At 40.4% G+C, this 24,340-nt stretch overlaps 1 protein-coding gene across 1 annotated transcript in view; it reads left to right on the forward strand.

Moving 5' to 3' along the window:
- Positions 1 to 1,925: 1,925 nt before the first annotated feature.
- The window catches only part of LOC120050433 (cadherin-10-like), a 34,341-nt gene continuing 11,926 nt past the window's right edge, over positions 1,926 to 24,340 (forward strand). Inside the window, exons 1-4 of the mRNA XM_038997022.1 lie at positions 1,926 to 2,003; positions 19,812 to 20,106; positions 22,906 to 23,073; positions 23,712 to 23,899. Coding sequence (XP_038852950.1) covers positions 1,941 to 2,003; positions 19,812 to 20,106; positions 22,906 to 23,073; positions 23,712 to 23,899 — 714 coding nt within the window. The 5' untranslated portion in view covers positions 1,926 to 1,940. The remainder of the gene's footprint in view (positions 2,004 to 19,811; positions 20,107 to 22,905; positions 23,074 to 23,711; positions 23,900 to 24,340) is intronic.

The following is a 24,340-nucleotide window of genomic DNA, read 5'->3' on the forward strand; positions in this document are numbered from 1 at the left end:
CTCTATTACTAATCAAATCTAAAAAAAACAATTGATCAATGTATTACATTTTAATGTTTTACTGTAAGGGAAATTAAAATAGGCTAGGCAACGTGTTGCAGTAGGCCTTTGTAGAATAATACAAAACATATCCTTGACTGTAACCAAAAACAAATTACTCTTGATTTTATATATTTTCATGGATATATTTTCACATATGTATTTATGAAATTCATCCTTTACAATTGTTTATGGATTATTTATCAACCGTTGGTACTTATGTTTATATCAGGAATCAAGGTAAGACCCAAGTGCAGACTTTGTGAAAAAGAGAGACTGTGGAAAAACAGGAACAGAGAAAAATGCTGGTTGACTTGAACAAACAAGACGAACTGGCCTAGACAGACAGAAAACACAGGTATAAATACCCAGAGGATAAGTCGGGAAGATGGGCGACACGTGGAGGGGGTGGAGACAAGCACAAGGACAGGTGGCACAGATCACGGTGTGACAGTTTATGGCAAATCATTTGACCTGCACACCTTGCGGGTAAATATTATTCTGGACTGCATTACTCTATTACCAATCAAATTGATCAAATCTGCTACAAGTTTGGCTACCAGCCAGTTTAAGCTAGTTTAACAGAGCTAATCTTAGGTTAAATATATGCCTGTTTGACTTGCCGATTGGAACTATAATTCCTTTACTAAAAGCTCAATTCAAGCTGTATCGCTGAAGCATTACAGATTGCACTATAGACATTTTAAAGGTAATTTCTGATTGGGCCAACACATGCAGCGTTTACCTTGAAAGCAGTCTCTGCCAATGCGGGAGCATTGTCTTTAGCTGAACTTAAATTTCGTAACGCTGGACATATGCAAAATGGATTGAATATCGCCAAAGATAATTACTGAACGCATTTAAGGAAGTTTCTAATTCCATATAATTCATAAATGTCCCCCACGATGAAATTGGACAGGGAACTGTGGATCTGTCTCCATCTGTCCATCCGTTCGTACATTAGTCACACGCGATATTTCAGATGGCACTGGCCCGATTTTGACGAAGTTTGGGTGAATGATGAGGCTTGGTATAGAGATCTGGCATTTACAAAATTACACTGACTGGGCCAAGACGAGAGCTATAGTAATTAACAAAAATGTGTTAGTCACACGCAATCTCAATTGACCCAAGGGGTGGGGGGGCGACATGTTTATGTTGCCTGTATTTTTCTCTAGGAAGATTAAACAGTAGCAATGTACAACACTGGCAACACTAAAGAGCTTTGAAACCAATTATCTCTTGATACAGATCAAATATCTTAATATCTTAATATGAGTTTGCTCGAGCAGGAAAATTATCCTGCAACAACGAATGTGAATTATTATGTGGATTATAATTCATGTACATGTTTGGAAGTCTGTCATTTCAAATTGGAAATTACAAACTTCAGAAGCCGTTTTAAACCTCAAATGCACTACACGTGTTTTATTTCATGCATTGCAGAAAAGTCCTCCTGCAACGGGTGATCAAATTAAGATCCTACATCTGTATTAGACACAATCAGACAATATGACCATTGGGAGGATATTGAAACCCAATATGACTGCCTCAAGTCAATATCCTGCTTGTGTTATCTCTCTAATTTATCCATGCTCTTCTTCTTCACAGGGATCAATAAGGGATCAAAGGGAAGAAGACTACAATGCCTGATTTGGTTACATTTCATTCCAGCGTGCATCCTACCAGAAGGCCATTACCATAACTCATTAGTCATACAGAACTATTTCCCCGTGTGATTGGATACCATGATAACCAATCACTTCCTGGGTCTACTGATGCTCTCCATCCTGCAGCCAACCAATGCCCTGCCTGTGGCACCTGGAAATACTGTGAATCTCTTGGGAACATTGCAGGAGAAGGATGATGGAAGGATACTCCAGCGCTCCAAAAGAGGATGGATGTGGAATCAATTCTTTCTTCTGGAGGAGTACACAGGGAATGACAACCAGTATGTTGGCAAGGTAAGGGTTTTGTGCACCATTTTTATGGGACATTCTTGGTATGCTGCCTTGAGGTGATCGATTATGTCAATGTACACTCAGTCCAAAGGACTGTTCCTGTTGTACGTGACATGGCTTTCAATAGTTTCAGAAAATGTATACATAAATAGAGAGGAGTGCACCAAATGAGAACTCCCTTAAGGTAAGTACTAGCTTGTTAGGCCAATGATCATAGGTGAAGGGAATGGGCTTCTATATCCTAGCAACAGGCAACTAATTCCAGCCATTCACACAACAATTCAAAAACAACAAAGTTGATTATAAATGAGTAAAATAATTAAGAATCGTCACTCAAAATAGCGATTTAACATGACACATAGAGGAGGAATAGATGTTCCATATACGACAGACAATTTAACCAAATCAAGTCATGAGGCAGACATAACAGCTAGACAAAATAACTGACCCAGTCCGTCACATCGCCAAGGGCCTGACATCCTCCTCTGTCATGATGACACAGCTCTTCAACTGACAGAGGCTTGTGTTAGCCAGTCATGGACCAGATAAGAATGCATAAAAGTGGAAATATTTCTCAGAGCAATAACCCCCCACTTTAGATCAAAGGAGTGACGTGTCAAGCCACCAGTGTTAGTGCTAACACAGAGACAGCTAGTCGCAGTGTTAGAGACGACATTACAGTTATCATCCTGAGGGAGGGGAACGAGGTGACTGTCGACAGCCAATTTTCTCAGAGGAAGCTGGCTTTCATCACCTGCCTCATCCTCAGGAGTAAACAAGTGTCACGGTACAGGGTGGAGTAGGAGGATATGACTACCAGTTTGGCAGATAGCATCGTCCTGACGCGTTGGAGACAGGGGAACAACAAGAAGACAAAGTTGAAGAGAAGAGGGAAGTGGGTAACGGAGAGAAAAATAATGAATCAATCAAGTCAGGCCAATGACATTTCACTTCACAGAATTCAGGCTTTCTTCCTGACTCTGATGAACTCTGGCTGGTACACTGGCAAGTTTCTTTGCATGACAGCAATCACATGTGCTGGCTCTTGACTCACCCAGTGTCCAAAATCATTCACAATTAAACTGTCAGAATGACATGAGGTCTCAATGAATAAAGTTGTTGAAAAAACAAAGCCCACATGCTGGCTTTACTGGGGAAGCTAATTCCATCAGCTTCACTCTGGAGTTGGTGTCTGTGATGAAAATGTGGTGAAAAGCCAGGGCCGATGGACAGGCACCTAAAGGCCCAGGACCAAGTCATCAGGTCTTTCTCATGAAGATAATTTCATTGCATTTACAGTGCACTGTGGGAGGGTTTATTTATTTCACATCCAATCAAGTCCCCCATCCACCACCCCTCTCACTAAACCCACATACAGCTAAAGTACCTGCCTCCTCTCCACTGGCGTAGCGGAAACCCCCTCAGCCCCCACAAGGTGGGGGGACCAACCAACACTGTCTAAATTGTAATACAATTTTGTATAAATAACTTTGACAGTAACCCTCCTTTTAAATGTCCATATGTAGCAAGCAAACTGTTTGTTTTGTCCAATATACATGGGTACAATATAGTTTAATGCATCCAATTAGCCAATTTCTCAGTTGCGCCAACCGCAGACCTCCTCAGCCTCCTCACATAATTGGCTATCAAGTTAAAAAAAATTAGGTGAATAAGTTCGGAGAGTGGGTTCATTGTTAAAGATGGACAAACAAAAGGCAAGACAAAGTGGTGCATGAAAATGCAGCAAAAATGCTTTATCTGATCAAGCTTGTGCCAATTACAGATCTACCACCTCGTCCTCGACAGTCGAAACACCATCGCAGATAGAAGCTAGTAGGCCTACTTATGTAGCAGCTACCACTAGCAACCTCCCATTCCTGACAGAGACCTCACTGCTCGGGACTGGCAATGACAGTGGCCTTGCTCCTCTTCTTCTTACTCCCCTCGAGAATAGTGACAGTTCCTCTAGTGAGAGTGCCGGCCCTCTTTCTCCTGCTCCTTCTCTCCCAGAAAACTAAGACCCAGCGGCACTCATGAGAGCGACCCCACTTCTGTGAACACTGGTAAGCCTATGAGTAATTAGTAGGAAAAACCTGACAGTGTGGAGTCTGACTTCCGATGTGTAATATAAATAGGCTACCAGCTAAATACTGTATATAGCTATAGATAGGCTAGTAGGTTAGACTGCATTGTCTGCATAATGAAGAGACATCAGTGTTCCTCTCAGTTGAGTTTGTCTATCAGCCGGTGTAAAATCTTTAAATGTAGGAAGATAAATAATTATGTTATTGTTTCGGTTTGTTGAGAACTCGTTTCTTCAGCTTTTATGGTACCAGAACAATATTGGTACATTTTAGGAGCAGGTTTACCTAAACACTGGATCAATCTGGTATCTTATCATGGTGTAGGCAGTCTCAATACACAACTCAGACATTTAGGGCTCATCATAGATGTACATCATATAAAATATTATGCTGGAAAGATTTAAACTGTTCATGATGCTGAAATGGCTTCTCTTTTAGGTGAACTTTACATTGCGAATGGCCCAAATTCACAAAGTGTCTCAGGGTAGTGCTAATCTAAGATCAGTTATTAATGATTACACGAACAGGGATGCCCTGATCCTAAATCAGCACTCCTACTCCGCAAAACTTTATAAAAATTTGCCCAGGTGTGTATTTGTCAGAAAACTCCACTGCATGTGCCTCTTGGAGTTGTTTATTCACTATCACCTGATCTTCAGCGAGCCATTTCAGACTGCCACTAGCATGAGTGAGAGTATTTAACAAGCCAAGCCCTCGTGGAGGGAGGCCTACTTCTTCAGTATGGCTCTGAAGTGTGAACACTTGCAATGTAATCAGACGGCTTTTGTGTCTGGAGTTTCTTTTTGTAAGGGTGCAGTGGCCCACATCACATTCAGTTCCATCCAAGCTATGCATGTGAACAAAACCCCTTTAACCTCGTGGTAGTGTGTGATGCTTTGTGTCTGTAATCAAATGCTGCCGGTCTTCAGTTCCCACTACAGTTTCTTCCCAAATTCAGTTTCTACTGTTCATAGGAAAAAATGAAGAATCTGAAATAACACTACTGAATGTGTATAATCACGAGTACAACAACATGAGTTTATGTCCAAGAATATACACTAAACAAAAATATAAACGCAACATGCAACAATTTCAAAGATTTTACTGAGTTACAGTTCCTATAAGTAAATCAGTCAACTTAAATACATTCATTAGGCCATAATCTATGGATATCACATGACTAGGAATACAGATATGCATCTGTTGGTCACATACCTTAAAATAAACAATAGGGGCGTGGATCAGAAAACCAGTCAGTATCTGGTGTGACCACCATTTGCCTCATGCAACGTGACCTCTCCTTCGCATAGAGTTGATCAGGCTGTTGATTGTGGACTGTGGAATGTTGTCCAACTCCTCTTCAATGGATGTGCGAAGTTGCTGGATTTTGCTGGGAACTGGAACACGCTGTCGTACAGGTTGGTCCAGAGCATTCCAAACATGCTCAATGGGTGACATGTCTAGTGAGTATGCAGCCTATGGACGAACTGAGACATTTTCAGCGCACAGGAATTGTGTTCAGATCCTTGCGACATGGGGCTGTGCATGCTAAAACATGAGGTGAAAGCTGCGGATGAATGACACGACAATGGGCCTCAGGATCTCGTCACCGTATCTCTGTGCATTCAAATTGCCATCGATAAAATGCAATTGTGTTTGTTGCCTGTAGCTTATGCCTGCCCATACCATAACCCCACTGCCACCATGGGCACCTGTTTGCAACGCTGACATCAGCAAACCCCTCACACGACGGTACAGTTGAAACCGGGATTAATACTTGAAGAGAACACTTCTCCAGTATGTCAGTGGCCATCGAAGATTATCATTTACCCACTGAAGTCGGTTACAATGCCGAACTGCAATCAGGTGAAGACCCTGGTGAGTACGACGAGCACACAGATGAGCTTCCCTGAGACGGTTTCTGACAGTTTGTGTAGGAATTCTACGGTTGTGCAAACCCACAGTTTCATCAGCTGTCTGGGTGGCTTGTCTCAGACCATCCCGCAAGGGAAGAAGCTGGATGTGGAGGTCCTGCGCTGGCGTGGTTACACGTGTTCTGAGGTTTTGAGGCCGGTTGGACGTACTGCTAAATTCTCTAAAACAATGTTAGAGGTGGCTTACGGTAGAAAAATCAACATTCAATTCTCCTGTGGACATTCTTGCAGTCAGCATGCCAATTGTACACTCCCTTAAAACTTAAGACATCTGTGGCATTGTGTTGTGTTACAAAACTGCACATTTTAGAGTGACATTTTATTGTCCCCGGCACAAGGTGTACCTGTGTAAAGACCTGTCATGTGGATGGATTATCTTGACAAATGAGAAATGCTCACTAACAGGTAAGCAATTTTGAGCATAACATTTGAAAGAAATTAACTTTGTGTGTATGGGACATTTCTGGGATCTTTTTTTTCAGCTCATGAAAAATGGGACTAACACTTTACATGTTGCGTTTATATTTTTGTTCAATATAGATTATAGGACTAAGGGCTTTCCAGCACTCCAGCGGGAGTGGAAAATATTTTGGGTATCTCAGATTGTTCTGGTGTTTTTATATTTGTATCACAAACCTTTTTTTATGAAAAACATGATAAAATGTGCCTTTTGTGTGCCTTTTTTACTTATACATGCCTCCTTAACTTTTAAGAAGGCCCACCTATTAATTTAAATGCATTCCAGGTGACGACCTCATAATGCTGGTTGAGAGAATGCCAAGCGTGTGCAAAGTTGTCATCAAGGCAAAGGGTGGCTACTTTGAAGAATCTCAAATATAACATGTATTTTGATATGTTTAAAACTTTTTTGGTTACTACATGATTCCATGTGTTATTTCATAGTTTTCATGTCATCACTATTATTCTACAATGTAGAACATAGTACAAAATAAAGAAAAACCCAAACTTTTTTTGATGTATGTTGAGGTGGATGATGTTTGGATGAGTAAACAATCCATGGAAAAATAAATGTAAGTGCATTGGAATGTCGTCCTTTCTAATATAAGCGAGTGACTGTTGCGTATTATGAACCTGCTTATTATCAGTACTTACAGTAATGATGCGAGAGAGAGAGAGAGAGAGAGAGAGAGAGAGAGAGAGAGAGAGAGAGAGAGAGCGCATAATTATTCTGTATCCGTTCTGGGCTCTATTTTCCTATCTCCCCTCTGCAGCACTAAGCAATGCTCACTACAGACCTGACAAGAATTGCCAATGATTTTGCTACTTTACTGGCTATTCCTCTGTGCTTGTGCAAGGGGATTTAAGTCATCAAAATGCTCCTCTGTCAAAGGCTCATTTTGTGCAACAAGAACTTTAGAAAAGAGAACCACCAAGCCTTACTTATAATACTGTATGTTACCTAGTTACTTGTGCTCGCTCACCTTGAATCATCAAGAATGCATCGCTATTGAATTCTAACTATTCTATGTTGGTACCAAACTCATTTAACAATACTGCATTTCTGAAGGACAAGATCATAGAAACTACAGTCTTTCTATATAGAGTAGCCTATGCGGGGCATTAGGTCATAAGTAGTACATATCATAGCAAGTCATATACGTTTATGTTACTTATTTTACTCATGGATCCATGGATCGAATCTATACCACTACATGACTTCATAATACTGCATGAATCACTGCATGAATTGACACCATACTGTTTCACGAATGGATTGTGTAATACTGCATGAATCACCTCTATAATACCTAATGAATCAACTAAAAATACTGCATGAATCGACTCCATACTGATGCATGAATTGACTCAATAATACTGCATGAATCCATGCAGCACAGGGGTCTCAACTAACCTGTACCCTCAACTAACCTGTACCCTAACCTGTACCCATTGACTTGGTACCGGTACCCCCTGTATATTGCTTCATTATTGTTATTTAATTGTGTTACTTTATTTTCTTAAAACTGCATTGTTGGTTAAGGCCTTGTAAGTAAGCATTTCACGGTAAGGTTTCACTACACCTGTTGTATTCGGTGCATGTGACAAATAAAATTGTATTTGATTATATTGTTTACCCCATACTAGTGTGCCAGCATGCCAAATATCCATATGGCTTGTGAAGTTGTCCATAAGCGGACCTCCAATAATTACCTTTTAGTGTTTACCGTTGGAGCGTGTTGTGTACTTTCTGCCTTTTTTAATTCAATAATTGCAAGCCTGTGTACAGTACATCCCTTAGGCCTGTGTTGTCTGAGGATTGTCAAACTCCAATTAGCTGGCAGACCTGACAGTATGGCTCCACAGTATGGAGTTCCCTCTTCACCTCCCTTTGATGGTCTCCTCTTTGTTTTCTTCCTGTCAGTTCTCTTTATGGGATTAACGACTGAGTCTGAGAAGCATAGACTATGTCCCAAATGGTACCCTATTCCCTCTATAGTGCAGTACTTTTGACCAGGGCTTATAGGAAACAGGGTACCATTTGGGACAGACATACTGCAGGAATCATCAGAGGAATGTTCAGTGTGAACGGAAAAGACACAGGGTATAAATTAGTAATATGAATGCATTTTAGGAACAGCTACAGATGTAGGATGTTAATTTGAGCCAGTTTGATACATCAAGAAAACAATCCTGCAGTAACAGGACATATAATTTCTCATGTAGATTATAATTTCAGATTTTTTTGTTGTTTGTTGTTGTTGATACATTTTTGTTAGGGCAAATCAAGTCTCACATTTTAAAGTCTAAATAATAAAAGAATTCCCAGCAACAAAAACTGACCAAATTAAGATCCTACATCTGTGCTGTACATTTTATGTTGAAATTATTATATTGACTTTATCATATTCTTAAATGTTCAGCAATGAACATCATGAATAATACTATTCACAGACTGTAGCTGGGTCGTTCCAACAATTCTGTACCTTTTGAAAAATGTAACTTTGTCAAGAAAAACATTGATTTCACCTCACATTCTGTTATAAAGAGCTCATGTTCAACAGTTTTTTCCATATTTAGAGGTTAAAGAAAATGACTATAGTAAGTGCCTATGAAGTGCCAATTAAAGTAACAGGGTTGACCGTAACAGGGTTGACATTTTAATCTTAAAATAGCCATATTCCCATTATGACAGGATGAATGCAAGGTTGCTGTGTGCAATAGGGAGTGGCAGTTGAATGCAAGCTTTACAATTTCATTTAATTGTTTATCTATTGGTAACAGGGTTGACGTGTTCTGGTCTACCCGCTCAGTTTTACACCACAAAACACAGGATAATTGCCAAAAAGAGAAGAACCAACACACCTGCTTTTACACTATGATTTGATTATTAGATGTTCAATATATGTATATAAAAAATATATAATTTGGAATAGTTTCAACATAAAACGAGAGTTCATTCAAGTAACAGGGTTGACCTTAAAATGAGGGACATACGTAAATGAATGACTGCATGAAATAAATAATCTTCAGAAATGACTTTGTCAAAGTAACAAAATAACGACATGATGGTGAAACATGTAAAAACGTTGGGGTAGCCCTTTCTTCCATCAAATGAACAAATCACCCTCTAGAGGCCTCATGGGTGGAATGTTATTAACATTGTTCTTTATTTCATAATTATTATTATTTATTTTTATTTTGTATTTTTTTAATCCAGTGTCTCTATGTCAAATTGTTTTGTTATATGTCAGTCTTCTGTGATGTACATCAAGTGTCATATTGGGAAGAAAACTCATTTCAACTCTATATCTGACATGGTACAGGTGTCTTCTTTTTTTGAAACCATAACCATGCGTGTGAGGTGTATACCTTTGTTTTAAAGTAGATTTGTTTAAAACTACCAAGAAACACTGTGTGACTGATTTAGCTCGCTGCAGTAAAAGGTTTTAAGTGGGTTAAAATCTTCTTAGAAGTTACAGATGTGTACAGAGGGAAAATTATTAATTTTGGCACTGAAGCAAGTCTTTATTCATATTAAAATAAGAGGTGTTGAATTCTTCACGTGGTCTATATTAAAGGGCAATTACATTAATATTTCATGCTATTAAAATTCAATATTGGTGCACAATTTCTACTTACAATATCTTTAGGGAACGACGCAGCTGTATTCAAAGTCAGCATCCCAAATGGCACCTTATTCCCTATATAGTGCATTACTATTGACCAGGGCCAAGCACCAAATACGGAATAGGGTGCCATTTGAGACATAAGTTGGGTCACAGTGTGCATCCTTCTCACTTTCTTGCCCCAGTTGCACTGTTGTTGATCCCAGTTTTCAGATTGCAGAAAATACAGTGGCTTGCGAAAGTATTCACCCCCTTGGCATTTTTCCTATTTTATTGCCTTACAACCTGGAATTAAAATGTTTTTGGGGGGGGTTTGAATTTGAATTTGATTTACACAACATGCCTACCACTTTGAAGATGCAACATGTTTTTTTTTTTTTTTTTTGTAAAACAAGAAATAACAACAAAAAAAAGATTTGAGCGTGCATAACTATTCACCGCCCAAAAGTCAATACTTTGTAGAGACACCTTTTGCAGCAATTACAGCTGCAAGTCTCTTGGGGTATGTCTCTATAAGCTTGGCACATGTAGCCACTGGGATTTTTGTCCATTCTTCAAGGCGAAACTGCTCCAGCTCATTCAAGTTGGATGGGTTCCGCTGGGATACAGCAATCTTTAAGTCATACCACAGATTCTCAATTGGGTTGAGGTCTGGGCTATGACTAGGCCATTCCAAGACATTTAAATGTTTCCTCTTAAACCACTTGAGTGTTGCTTTAGCAGTATGCTTAGGGTCATTGTCCTGTTGGAAGGTGAACCTCCATCCCAGTCTCAACTCTCAGGAAGACTGAAACAGGTTTCCCTCAAGAATTTCCCTGTATTTAGTGCCATCCATCATTCCTTCAATTCTGACCAGTTTCCCAGTCCCTTCCAATTAAAAACATCCCCACAGCCATGATGCTGCCACCACCATGCTTCACTGTGGGGATGGTGTTCTTGGGGTGATAAGAGGTGTTGGGTTGCGTCAGACATAGCGTTTTTCTTAATGGCCAAAAAGGTCAATTTTAGTCTCATCTGACCAGAGTGCCTTCTTCCATATGTTTGGGGAGTCTCCCACATGCCATTTGGCGAACACCAAATGTGTTTGCTTATTTTTTTCTTTAAGCAATGGCTTTTTTTCTGGCCACTCTTCAATAAAGCCCAGCTCTGTGGAGTGTACGGCTTAAAGTGGTCCTATGGACAGATACTCCAATCTCCGCTGTGGATTTTTGCAGCTCCTTCAGGGTTATCTTTGGTCTCTTTGTTGCCTCTCTGATTAATTCCCTCCTTGCCTGTGCCATGAGTTTTGGTGGGCCGCCCTCTCTTGGCAGGTTTGTTGTGGTGCCATAAACTTTGCATTTTTTATAATGGATCTAATGGTGCTCTGTGGGATGTTCAAAGTTTCTGATATTTTTTTATAACTCAAATCTGATCTGTACTTCTCCACAACTTTGTCCCTGACCTGTTTGGAGCGCTCCTTGGTCTTCATGGTGCTGTTTGCTTGGTGATGCCCCTTGCTTAGTTGTGTTGCAGACTCTGGGGACTTTCAGAACAGGTGTATATATATTGAGATCATGTGACACTTAGATTGCACACAGGTGGACTTTATTTAATTAATTATGTGACTTCTAAAGGTAATTGGTTGCACCAGTTCTTATTTAGGGGCTTCATAGCAAAGGAGGTGAATACATATGCACACACCACTTATCCGTTTTTTTTTAATGTTGAATTTTTTCTTTTTTTCAATTCACTTCACCAATTTGGACTATTTTGTGTATGTCCATTACATGAAATCCCCCAAAATATATATTTAAATTACAGGTTGTAATGCAACAAAATAGTAAAAACACCAAGCGGGATGAATACTTTTGCAATGCACTGTAATTAGTTTCTCCCTGAGTATGTTGATATTAATATTCATGAATAGTATGATGTTGATGCTGTGTCCCTCACTACTTGTCATTTAGGATGTGATGGCCCAAGATATATAGAGCTAAATATAAGCCTCTGACACTATTATCAACAGTGCAGTAATGAGCTTCAAGCCAGTCACTTATCATACTTGCTTGAGGTAATGCTACTTTCTTTCAATACGATGAATAGTACAGAAAGAGGCACTTAGATGCCCCTATTTCTTTCCATGAAATGATTGCATTTTCATGTCTCCGGGTCTTGTAGGCTACTTGCATTATACAAACATGAATTATTGTGGTTTACATTGAACATTAAAAATCAATGTTGGGTGGCTTCTTTTGTGTCTATTGTCAGATGAGATTTAAGTGGACACCCTGCTGAGGTAGTAGGGTATAGGGACACATGCAGGTGCACGTTGTCAATAATAGGACAGAGTCACACATCCATGTCCATGTGCCTCTTTCTTAATATGGACACCATACAGGTCTTCCTCTGTGGCACGTGGAAAAGGTGCATGCTAGTAGTATGGCTCTTTACAGCTTTGGTTGCATTCCAATTATCTCTCATTTTCCCCTGAAGTGTGTACTTCTTAATTTCCCTTCATAGATTTGAAAGGTAATGACTGGTACATGGAAACACCGTCTAGCCCATGCCTACACCAATCCAATGTTTTTAAATGTGTGGGGAGTCGTAGTGAAAGAGTGCACAATTCAGAAGGAAGGAGAGATTATTGGGATGCAACCTTGGTGTCTTTCCCAGAGGGGCTTTATCCTCCCTATAGGCAGTGGTGGAAAAAGTACCCAATTGTCGTACTTGTGTAAAAGCATAGATACCTTAATAGAAAGTTACTCAAGTAAAAGTGAAAGTCAGCCAGTAAAATACTACTGGAGTAAAAGTCTAAAAGTATTTGGTTTTAAATCTACTTATGTTTCAAAAGTAAATGAAATTGCTAAAATATACCTTAAGTATCAAATGGAAAAGTAAAATAATAAATAATTGAAAATTCCTTATATTAAGCAGAGCAGACGGAACCATTTTCTTGTTTTTAAAATGTATGGATTGCTAGGGCCACACTCCAACACTCGGACATTATTTACAAAAGATGCATTTGTGTTTAGTGAGTCCGCCAGGACAGAGGCACTAGGGATGACCATGTGTTGTCCTGATAAGTGCGTGCATTTAACCATTTTCCTGACCTGCTAAGCATTCAAAATGTAACGAGTACTTTTGGTTGTCAGGGAATGTAGGGAGTAAAAGGTACAATATTTTCTTTCGGAATGTAGTGAAGTGAAAGTAAAATTTCTCAAAAATATAAATAGTAATGTAAAGTACAGATACCCTAAAATACTACTTATCTAGTACTATAAAGTGTTGTCACTTAAGTACTTTACACCACTGCCTATAGGTGCTGTGTATTAGGTGTCCCTTGACATTATTGGTTATGGAGGTGTTGGATATTATCAAGGAAGCTTCAGGTTATTTAGGCCTATATATTTCAGAGTTTTCCTCATGGAGGAAAACAGTTATCAAATCAAATCACATTTTATTTGTCACATGCACCGAATACAACACCTTACCGTGAAATTCTTAATTACAAGCCCTTAACCAACAATGAAGTTCAAGAACTAGAGTTAAGAAAATATTTACTAAATAAACTTAAGTAACACAAGAAAATTACATAACAATAACTAGGCAATATACATGGGATACCGGTACTGAGTCAATATGCGGGATATAGGTTACTCTAGATAATTTGTAAAGTGACTATGCATAGATAATAAACAGCGAGCAGCAGCAGTGTAAAAACAAAGGGGGGTCAATGTAAATAGTCCAGGTGACCATTTGATCCATTGTTCAGCAGTCTTATGGCTTGGGGGTAGAAGCTGTTAAAACTTCTTATGGCTTGGGGGCGCTATTTTCACGTCCAGATGAAAAGTGTGCCCAAAGTAAACTGCCTGCTACTCAGGCCCAGAAGCTTGGATATGCATATAATTGGTAGATTTGAATAGAAAACACTATAAAGTTTCTAAAACTGTTTGAATAACGTCTGTGAGTATAAGAGAACTGATTTGGCAGGTGAAACCCCCAGAACAATCCATCCAGGGAAAACATTTTATGAGGTCAATCTGTTTTCCATTGGTATTCTATGGCAAGGCCGGTTTTAATATAAGTATTCTTGCCATTCCTATAGCTTCCACTAGATGTCAACAGTCTTCAGAAATTGGTTGATGTTTTTCTTTAGAGAAATTAAGAAGTAGCCCTGTTATTTTCCTGTGTCTCTCCAGGTGCACTCTAATGATTTGGTGCACGCGACCTGGAACATGCTTTCTTTGTTTTCGTCCGGTATTGAACACAGTTTATCCCGTCTTAAATTTTATCGATTATTTATGTAAAAAAAATACCTAAAGTTGTATTACGAAAGTTGTTTGAAATGTTTGGACAAAGATTACAGGTAACTTATGAGAGATTTTGTTATCATGTAGCGTGAGTTGGAACCGGTGTTTTTCTGGATCAAACGCGCCAAATAAATGGACATTTTGGATATATAACGACGGAATTAATCGAACAAAAGGACCATTTGTGATGTTTATGGGACATATTGGAGTGCCAACAGAAGAAGCTCGTCAAAGGTAAGGCATGAATTATATCTTTATTTCTGAGTTTTGTGTCACTCCTGGCGGGTTGAATTATGATTGTTTGTCTTTGTTTGATGGGGTGCTGTCCTCAGATAATAGCACGGTTTGCTATCGCCATAAAGCCTTTTTGAAATCTGACACTGCCGCTAGATTAACAACAAGTGTAGCTTTAATTTGGTATATTGCATGTGTGATTTCATGAAAGTTTAATATTTATAGTAATTTAATTTGAATTTGGCGCTCTGCCATTTCACCGGATGTTGTCAAATCGATCCCGCTAGAGGGATTTGATCCATAAGTAGTTTTAAGGAGCCTTTTGGTCCTAGACTTGGCACTCCTCTACTGCTTGTCATGCGATAGCAGAGAGAACAGTCTATGACTTGGGTGCCAGGAGTCTGACAATTTGTTGGGGCTTCCTCTGACACTGCCTAGCATATAGGTCTTGGATGTCAGGAAGCTTGGCCCCAGTGATGTACTGTGCCATACGCATTACCCTCTGTAGCACCTTATGGTAAGATGCCGAGCAGTTGCCATACCAGGCAGTGATGCAACCAGTCAGGATGCTCTCGATGGTGCAGCTGTAGAACTTTTTGAGGATCTGGGGGGGAAAAGATTATGTTGTGCCCTCTTCACAACTGTCTTGGTGTGTTTAGACCATGATAGTTCATTGGTGATGTAGACACAAAGGAACATGAAACTCTCGACCTGCTCCACTTCAGCCCCGTCTATGTTAATGACGGCCTGTTTAGCCCTCCTTTTCCTATAGTCCACTGTCAGCTACTTTGTCTTGCTGACATTGAGGGAGGGGTTGTTGTCCTGGCACCACACTGCCAGGTCTCTGACCTCCCTATAGGCTTTCTCATCGTTGTCGGTGATCAGGCCTACCACTGTTGTGTTGTCAGCAAACTTAATGATGGTGTTGGAGTCGTGTTTGGCCACACAGTCGTGGGTGAACATGGAGTACAGGAGGGGACAAAGCATGCACCCCTGAGTGGCCCCAGTGTTGAGGATCAGAGTGGCAGATGTTTTGTTGCCTACCATTACCACTTGGGGCGGCCCGTCAGGAAGTCCAGGATCCAGTTGCAGAGGGAGGTGTTTAGTCCCAGGGTCCTTAGGTTAGTGATGAGCTTTGTGTGTACTATTATGTTGAATGCTGACCTGTAGTCAATGAACAGCATTCTCACATAGGTGTTCCTTTTGTCCAGGTGGGAAAGGGCAGTGTGGAATGCGATAGAGATTGTGTCATCTGTTGATCTGTTGGGGTGGTATGTACATTTTAGTGGGTCTAGGGTTTCTGGCACAATGGTGTTGATGTGAGCCATGACCAGCCTTTCAAAGCACCTCATGGCTACCGACGTGAGTGGTACGGGGCGGTAATCATTTAGGCAGGTTACCTTCGCTATCTTGGGCACAGGGACTATGGTGGTCTGTTTGAAACATGTAGGTATTACATACTCAGTCAGTGAGAGGTTGAAAATGTCAGTGAAGACACTTGCCAGTTGGTCCACGCATGCATCCCGGTAATCCGTCTGGCCCCGCGGCTTTGTGAATGTTGACCTATTTAAAGGTCTTGCTCACGTCGGCTACGGAGAGCGTGAGCACACAGTCGTCCAGAACAGCTGGTGCTCTCAAGCATGCTTCAGTGTTGCTTGCCTCGAATTGAGCATAAAAGGCACTTAGCTCGTCTGGTAGGCTGTGCAGCTCACTGCAGGGTTTCCCCTTGTAGTCCGTACTAGTTTTCAAGCCCTGCCACATCCGATGAGCGTCAGAGCCGGTTTTGTAGGATTCAATCTTAGTCCTGTATTTACGCTTTGCCTGTTTGATGGTTCGTCTGAGGGCATAGTGGGATTTCTTATAAGCAACCAGATTAGTGTCCCTTTCCTTGAAAGCATCAGCTCTAGCCTTCAGCTCGGTGCAGATGTTGCCTGTAATCCATGGCTTCTGGTTGGGATGTGTACGTACAGCCACTGTGGGGACGACGTCATCAATGCGCTTATTGATGAAGCCGGTGACTGAGGTGGTATATTCCTCAATGCCATTGGATGAATCCCGGAACATATGCCAGTCTGTGCTAGCAAAAAACAATCCTGTAGCGTAGTATCCGCTTCATCTGACCCCTTCCATATTGAGCGAGTCACTGGTACTTCCTGCTATAGTTTTTGCTTGTAACAGGAGTCAGGAGGATAGAATTATGGTCAGATTTGCCAAATGGAGGGCAAGGGAGAGCTTTGTATGCGTCTCTGTGTGTGGAGTAAAAGTGGTCTAGAATTTTTTTCTTCTGGTTGCACATGTGACATGCTGGTAGAAACTAGGTAAAGCGGATTTATGTTTGCCTGCATTAATGTCCCTGGCCACTAGGATCACCACTTCTGTATGAGCATTTTCGTGTTTGCTTATGGCCTTATACAGCTTGTTGACTGTGGTCTTAGTGCCAGCATCGGTTTGTGGTGGTAAATAGACGGCTACGAATAATATAGATGTGGACTCTCTTGGTAGATAGTGGGGTCTACAGCTTATCATGAGGTTGTCTACCTCAGACGAGCAATACCTCGATATTAGACATTGTGCACCAGCAGTTATTGACAAATAGACACCCATCCTCGCCCCTCGTCTTACCAGACTAGATGCTCTGTCCTACCAATGCACGGAGAAGCTGACCAGTTCTATATTATCCATGTCGTTGTTTAGCCATGTCTCGGTGAATCATAAGAAATTGCAGTTTTTAATGTCCCCTGGGTAAGATAGTCTTAATCATATATCGTCCAGTTTGTTTTCCAATGATTTCACGCTTTCCAATAATACGGAGGGTAGTGGTGGTTTACCTACTCGTCTGCAAATTTTTACAAGGCTCCCCACCCTCCTCCCCTCTTTTCTCTGTATTTTCTTCCAACGGATCCCTGGGATTTGGGCCTTGTCTCGACAAAGCAGTATATCCTTTGCGTTGGACTCATTAAACAAAAAATCTTTGTCCAGTTCAAGGTGAGTAATCGCTGTTCTGATGTCCAGAAGCTGTTTTCGGTCATAAGAGACGGTAGCAGCAACATTATGTACAAAATGAATTACAAACAATGCGAAAAAACTAGCAAAGTAGCACAGTTGGTTAGGAGCCCATAAAACTGGAGCCATCCACTCCGGCGCCATCATCATCATAGCAGGTAGCATGAGTGTGTTGCTGACATTTGGCAAAGATACCCTGCCTGCCACAGAGGATCAGTCTGAGGGTAACTTAGCTTCATGTATAATGCTTAAGTTCCTCCTACGATGTCATGTTGTAATTGCCATCGATATGAAGATTTTGCGGCTGTGTTGGTGACAGTGTAAGACGTGGGAGGATTTTGTGGGAGAGAATCATAATTTTTAAAAACATTTCTGGGACTGTGGAAATGTGCTCCAATTGTGTTGCGGATCATGTGGAGGGTTATTTGGGAGGTATCAAGCATCCATTGAAGAACAATGGGCTGTTGTTGTGTAGAGTTCATACCATCAACTGTTCAGTATTGATGGCTATCTATGAAGTTTCATTGTATATATGTAGAGGTGTGGTGCTTGCAGGGCAGGCTTACAATGTTCAATTTGTTTAACCCATGCCTCTCACTTGAGATCTATCAGTCGTTCACTGACATTTCACTTCAACATTTGTCAGAAAGTGCTTAACAGTGCCCTTCCTATACCCCCAAAAAGCAAGCAGGAAGCACAGTGGCAAGGAAACACTTCCTAGTCACTTTTTTCGCGCTATTGGTTAGAGCCTGTAAGTAAGCATTTCACTGTAAGGTCTACACTTGTTGTATTCGGCGCACTTGACAAATAAACTTTGATTTGAGAAGCAGGAAACCTCATGAAAACTCACACAGAGGGGGAGGAGGGGGTCATCCATGCTGTAGGACTACACAGAATGGTAACATGCAGGTGCAAAGGCCAGTATCTTTAAGAATGAAGTAACCATTCAGCTAAACAAATTGCCCATCAAATATGAAACAAGTCTTCTCATTCTGTCATCCAATCTCCTTAGAAATCTTTATTTTTAGGATCTGCCCTGAAGGCAACGTCGCAGACGGAAGACATTAGGGAGCCAAATGGATTTAGAGTCAAAGTGACATGATTTTATGCTACTTGGCATATGGTATCAGATTGAGCTTCTGTCTATTTTTGGTCTTCAACCAAAGTCTTGAATTATGGAATTATGAAAATAAGAATGGTCTGTGCTTTGTGACTGTTGATGCTTCAAGGAAAAGTTGATGCAAACATCATTCCAATCAAGATTTTGCCTTTTGTTGTAATACTACTGTAGGATATTTTTCCCCTATTTTTTTAATATATTTTTTTACCTGGCCACATGAAAGGAAGGAATCTTCCTGCATGATTCCTGTAGGACCTGTTTGTAAGGGGTAGTACTTGTTCCAGTATTGGTGTCTGTGTTGTAACATGAAATACATGACACCTCAAGGGTTGTCCGTTTGAAATTGCTCACAGAATATAACTATTTTGATCAGACAGGGACATCCTGCTTTAGAAATGGCAACTTCAGGGGGCAGTCACAATCAGGATAAGAAGTATTGCAATCAATTTGAAGGACACACTTTAAGAAGACACTCATGTTCCTAAGAAACAGCTGGAATACAATATTCTAGATGAGAGTTCTGTGCCAAAGATGAACCATTTTTGTTTAGAGCAGTCTCTGAGAAACCGTTTATGTTTTTATTTTTGTGTCATTTAACAGGTGGAATGTAAGGTCCATACAAGAACCATACAAGATACAAACAATAACCATTTTCATTAGAGCAGTCTGTGAGCTAGCATTCTTGTTTTTCCATTTCTCAAATATACAGAAATTCTGAGGGATGGTGATTGGTGGCCAATAGTAAATAAATAGCTGAAATCAAATATCTGTGGATTGAATGTATCCAAGGACAATATTGTGAGCGCAAGATCTCAAGCTCATGATCGCAAGACAGCTAGCTTGGTTATATACAGTATGACTATCTGTCCAGAGAGACAAATCCAAGGCAGATGTAACGTTTGAATGGTACCATTTGAAGTTGAATCTGTTCTTTACGTAAACCATGCCAACTGTATTTGTTATTTTAGTTTCGTGTACATTTCACATTTCCTGACTAACACTGAATGCTCTCTCCATCTCAATTAAAAACTCTTACACAGCTTTTCTCTCTATCCACAGCTGCACTCCAATATGGACAGAGGCGATGGTAACGTGAAGTACATTCTCACTGGAGACGGGGTGGGAAGCTTGTTTTTAATAGACGAGAACTCAGGTGACATTCACGCCACTAAGAGGTTGGACAGGGAGGAGAGGGCCATATACACACTCCACGCTAAGGTGGTGGATAAGAGTACCAATGAGACACTGGAGGCTGATACTGAATTTAACATCAAGATCCACGACATCAACGACAATGAGCCAAAGTTCTCTAAAGACCTTTATTTCGCCAGTGTCCCAGAGATGTCTGATGTAGGTGAGTAAGTTGGTCCTCTTGTGATGCTTTATTTCTGTGGAGAAATGTGAATGACAATTCTTTCTTAAACCTATATAGTTCACAGAGACAGAGATAACCAATGAACTGCATATCAATCAAATCATGTCATTCACTCCACAATATAATAATAGTGGAAGGTTGAAATTGAAGCTATCATTAAAGTGTAGGTTTTGCTTCATCACACTCAAATTAATTCAGATAATATAGATTAACCAGTAGGCATGAATACCAACAAATCTTTAAAAATGCAAACAGGAGAACTGGAATCAATTTCCAATCATGAGCCTACAAATTAATAGAAAGTGTAATCACCATTGCTTTAAAACTTACTTGCCAATATGAAAAATAATGGTTCTCTATTGTGTTCACATAATGATTGAATTGCTGACTGACTCCAGAGAGAGGATGTTGCGGTTAAAACATGAAGCATTGGTAATATGCATTGAATACATGTCTTTCTGTGAGGTAACCAACCACTTTTATTGAAGATCAGACTCAACAAGCTCTGGTTTGGGCACTGTGAAAAGGTGTACTGTATAAGTCAAAGTTGTACAGTAAAAGCACTGTAAACCACTTGTACTAACAGGCAGATTTCCCTCAAAGGTCGATGCTTCCAGTTCCTATTTGTTTGTTAATTCATTCATTCATTTCTTTCATTCATTATTTCATTAATTTGTTATTCCGTTCATTCAATCATTCATACATACCCTCGGTAATGTAAGAGTGACGCATTTATCATGGGATTTCTTGTGTGTTAAGTGCATAGCCATTTACAAATGATTGGTCACGGTCACCAATGCTTCACTAAACAGATTAACAAACTGCCCATGGTTGTATCCCAAATGGCACTCTTTCCCTGGTGCACGTCTTTTGACCAGGGCCCATAGGAATGCATCCCATGTGTTTAGAGGGTGCAAACTGGTTTGTCAGAGCAGGCATCTGTGAAGAGTCAGCAGGTAGCTCCCTTTCATGTACTCATTGCAGACAGCTGTTCCTGCAGTCATTAGTATGCTTGAAGACAGTCAGACTTAGCCAGGACGTTACAGAGGTCTCCAGAATGCCAAGGACAAATGCATTCCAAATGGCACCCTATTCCCTATAGTGCACTACATAGGGAATAGGATGCCACTTGGGATGCTACCATAATCTGAGCAGTGGCTGTAAATGTAAGTACATCAAAGGGCTATGAACCCACACACTAGGGGCTAGTTTCCCAGACATAGATATAGACTACTCTTGGACTAAGTGGCACTTTCAATTGAGAATATCAGTTGAACATGAGTTTTTGTCTAGGACTGTATCTGGGAAACCAGCCCCTAGAGGCTTAGTATTAGAACAAGAATGACATTTTTGCCCCAAAAAAACCCTTAGCAGAGCTTGAATCATTTCAGCTCAATTTACTTCCCTTTCATTGATGACTATTATGCATTCTGTGGAAATGTTTTTAGCTATATTTATAACGACAAGAGCAGTGTGTTGTTCATACTTCCCTAGACAAGGTTAACTAGGTCCTGTGCAACATAAATTGCAAGGCCTCACACGACGTCTACCTCCCTTTGAGCTGGATCGCATTTCAAATTATTTTGTAAAATGTTATTGTGCTTATAATTACTTTATTATATTCATGCTAGATCATTCCTAGTAATTGCTCTGTATAGCTATGTACATTTTCGTGGATGTATGAATGTGCATTATGTTGGATGCAGAGATAGGGCAGCCTAGCGGGTAGAGTGTTGGGCCAATAACTGGGGAAAATATGTTGATGTATCCTTGAGCAAGGCACTTAACACTAATTGCTCCAGGGTCGCCGTTAATAATGGAAGACCATGGCCGTGCACCACTCTCCGAGGGTATCTCAGGGACAGTTGGGATATGGAAGAAACACATTTCCAATTGCATACTAATACACACTCGTACATGTGTGAAATAGGACAAATAGCACCCACCAAATTATATAATTTGTGCATTATCTATACTTTGCTATGTATTGTAAGGTCTCTATCTTCTCCTCCACAGGCACATCAGTTATTCAAGTCACCGCGGCAGATGCTGATGATCAAACATACGGGAACAGTGCCAAGCTTGTGTACAGTATTCTACAGGGTCAACCATATTTCTCTGTGGATTCAGACAATGGTAATCTAATCACAACACCCACAATGGGCATGCAAACACTTGAAAGAAGCCATCATGTGTGCATATTATCTCTCCTCCTCTAGTCTGCAAACAGAGACCCAACAGCACTCAGTATGGGGTGTTTGTTTAATTTTCCTCTCTATCTCTATGTTAATCAGATGGCATCAATAAAGGATATTTTAATAGTGGGTGAATACAATGGCTGCTGTGAACTCAATGGCTTGGTGTGTTAATATACACTCTTGGGGTTCATCGGCTGTCCCCATAGGATAACCCTTTTCAGTGTCAGGTAGAACCGTTTTGGGTTCCATGTACAACCCTCTGTGGAAAGGGTTCTGCATGGAACCCAAGTGGATTCTACTTAGAACCAAAACAGTTCTACCTGGAACCTAAAAGGGTTCTCCTATGGGGACAGCCGAAGAATCCTTTTAGGTTATATTTAGCACTTTACAGTAGTGTTCGGCTTTTGATACCTTCTTTTGATAACTACAACATTCTTGTGATATATTGCACATATACTATTGAGGACTGGCAATTCAAATGTATTTACTCTAAATAAAGTAGATATTGTTCTTGTAAATTATTTCAATCTCAAGTTAAACCTGACCAGTCATACTGATAATAGTCTATTTTCTCATTCAGGCACGATTAGAACAGCCCTGCCTAACATGGACAGGGAGACCAAGGAGAACTACCAGGTTGTGATCCAGGCTAAAGACATGGCTGGACAGATGGGTGGGTTATCAGGGACCACCACAGTCAGCATTACCCTCTCTGATGAGAATGACAGCCCACCGCGCTTTGCTAACCGTAAGAGACCTTCTCTCTTCTCATCTTTGTTGATATTCTGTTTTTCGTGGAGACAAAAAGTGCTGTACATGTAGCTTTCTATGTGCTTTCTTTTCGCTATCACTGTGCACATTTTTTTGAACTGAGACGACAATTGTTAATCTGGCTTGCATCGACGATATCCTCTGAGCTCTTTCTTAAGTCAGTGTTGGTATGACCTCTGTCAAAAGCTGGTTTTGAGTAATGTGTTATGACATAACTAATAACCCATTTACTACAACTATACCGAAACTTTGCCAGTTAAAAGGCAGATATTGTGCTATGTGCGTAGCCTACGGGTAGGACTGGCATCAGAGTCGAAAAGGGAACAATCTGTACATAATAATCCTTTCTGAATGAGTCCCACAACTAATGACAAAACAAACCGGAACATTTCTACACAAGACAAACTCTCAAAAAAATCTGCGCTACTTAATTGAAGCTGAAAGTGGAGTACATTTTATATATACTTCTCCCCCAGGAGACGTAGATAAACAGACATTTAAAAATACACATCAAATCACATCGTCCCAGAGTGCAAAGAATCTGGGGGATAAAACTCCAGTGCTTATTCTGTTTCTATTCAATTTTTTGTAATCGTATTTTCTTCTTCTCCACAGATACGTTTCGTCTGAGCACTCTGGAGTCGGCTGATGTAGGAGCAGCCATAGGTCGGATCAAGGCTAATGATGCGGACGTGGGGCGGAATGCTGAGATGCAGTATAGCATCGTCGACCGAGACGGACAGGATATGTTCACTATCATCTCGGACCAAAACACACAGGAGGGCGTTATCAGGGTAAAAAAGGTAGGCCCTAAACGTCCAGTACAATGCTCTCATGTTTTAATCACTTATGACCCAACTGCTTCAAATCACAAGATACCACTTTGTGTATGTAGAGAGTTATCCTCTCTCTAAACTAAACCCATCTTCTATTATTATCATCTTCATGAAAGTACTTAATTCTGTTCACTGTCAAGAGACCCTTATTCCTCCTGGGAGTTTGTATAAAGAGTCTTTGAGACTTTTGAAATCCAGGTTTAGCTTTTCTTTTCTTAGCCAGGGCCATACTTTTCAGAGCCTCGGCCAATTATGCAAATTGGAGAGCCTAAGTGAAAAGAGGACGGGGCGTAAATACTGTATACATAGGCTCAGATTAAAAATGACACCCTGATAGCGGTCCTTTATATCTGAAGGTGCGCAAAAAAGATATAAAGAAACTCATAGATACAGTAGGTATAAAGCCGT

The sequence above is a fragment of the Salvelinus namaycush genome, chromosome 7 (assembly GCF_016432855.1).
Source record: "Salvelinus namaycush isolate Seneca chromosome 7, SaNama_1.0, whole genome shotgun sequence".
Classification (NCBI taxonomy): Eukaryota; Metazoa; Chordata; class Actinopteri; order Salmoniformes; family Salmonidae; genus Salvelinus; species Salvelinus namaycush.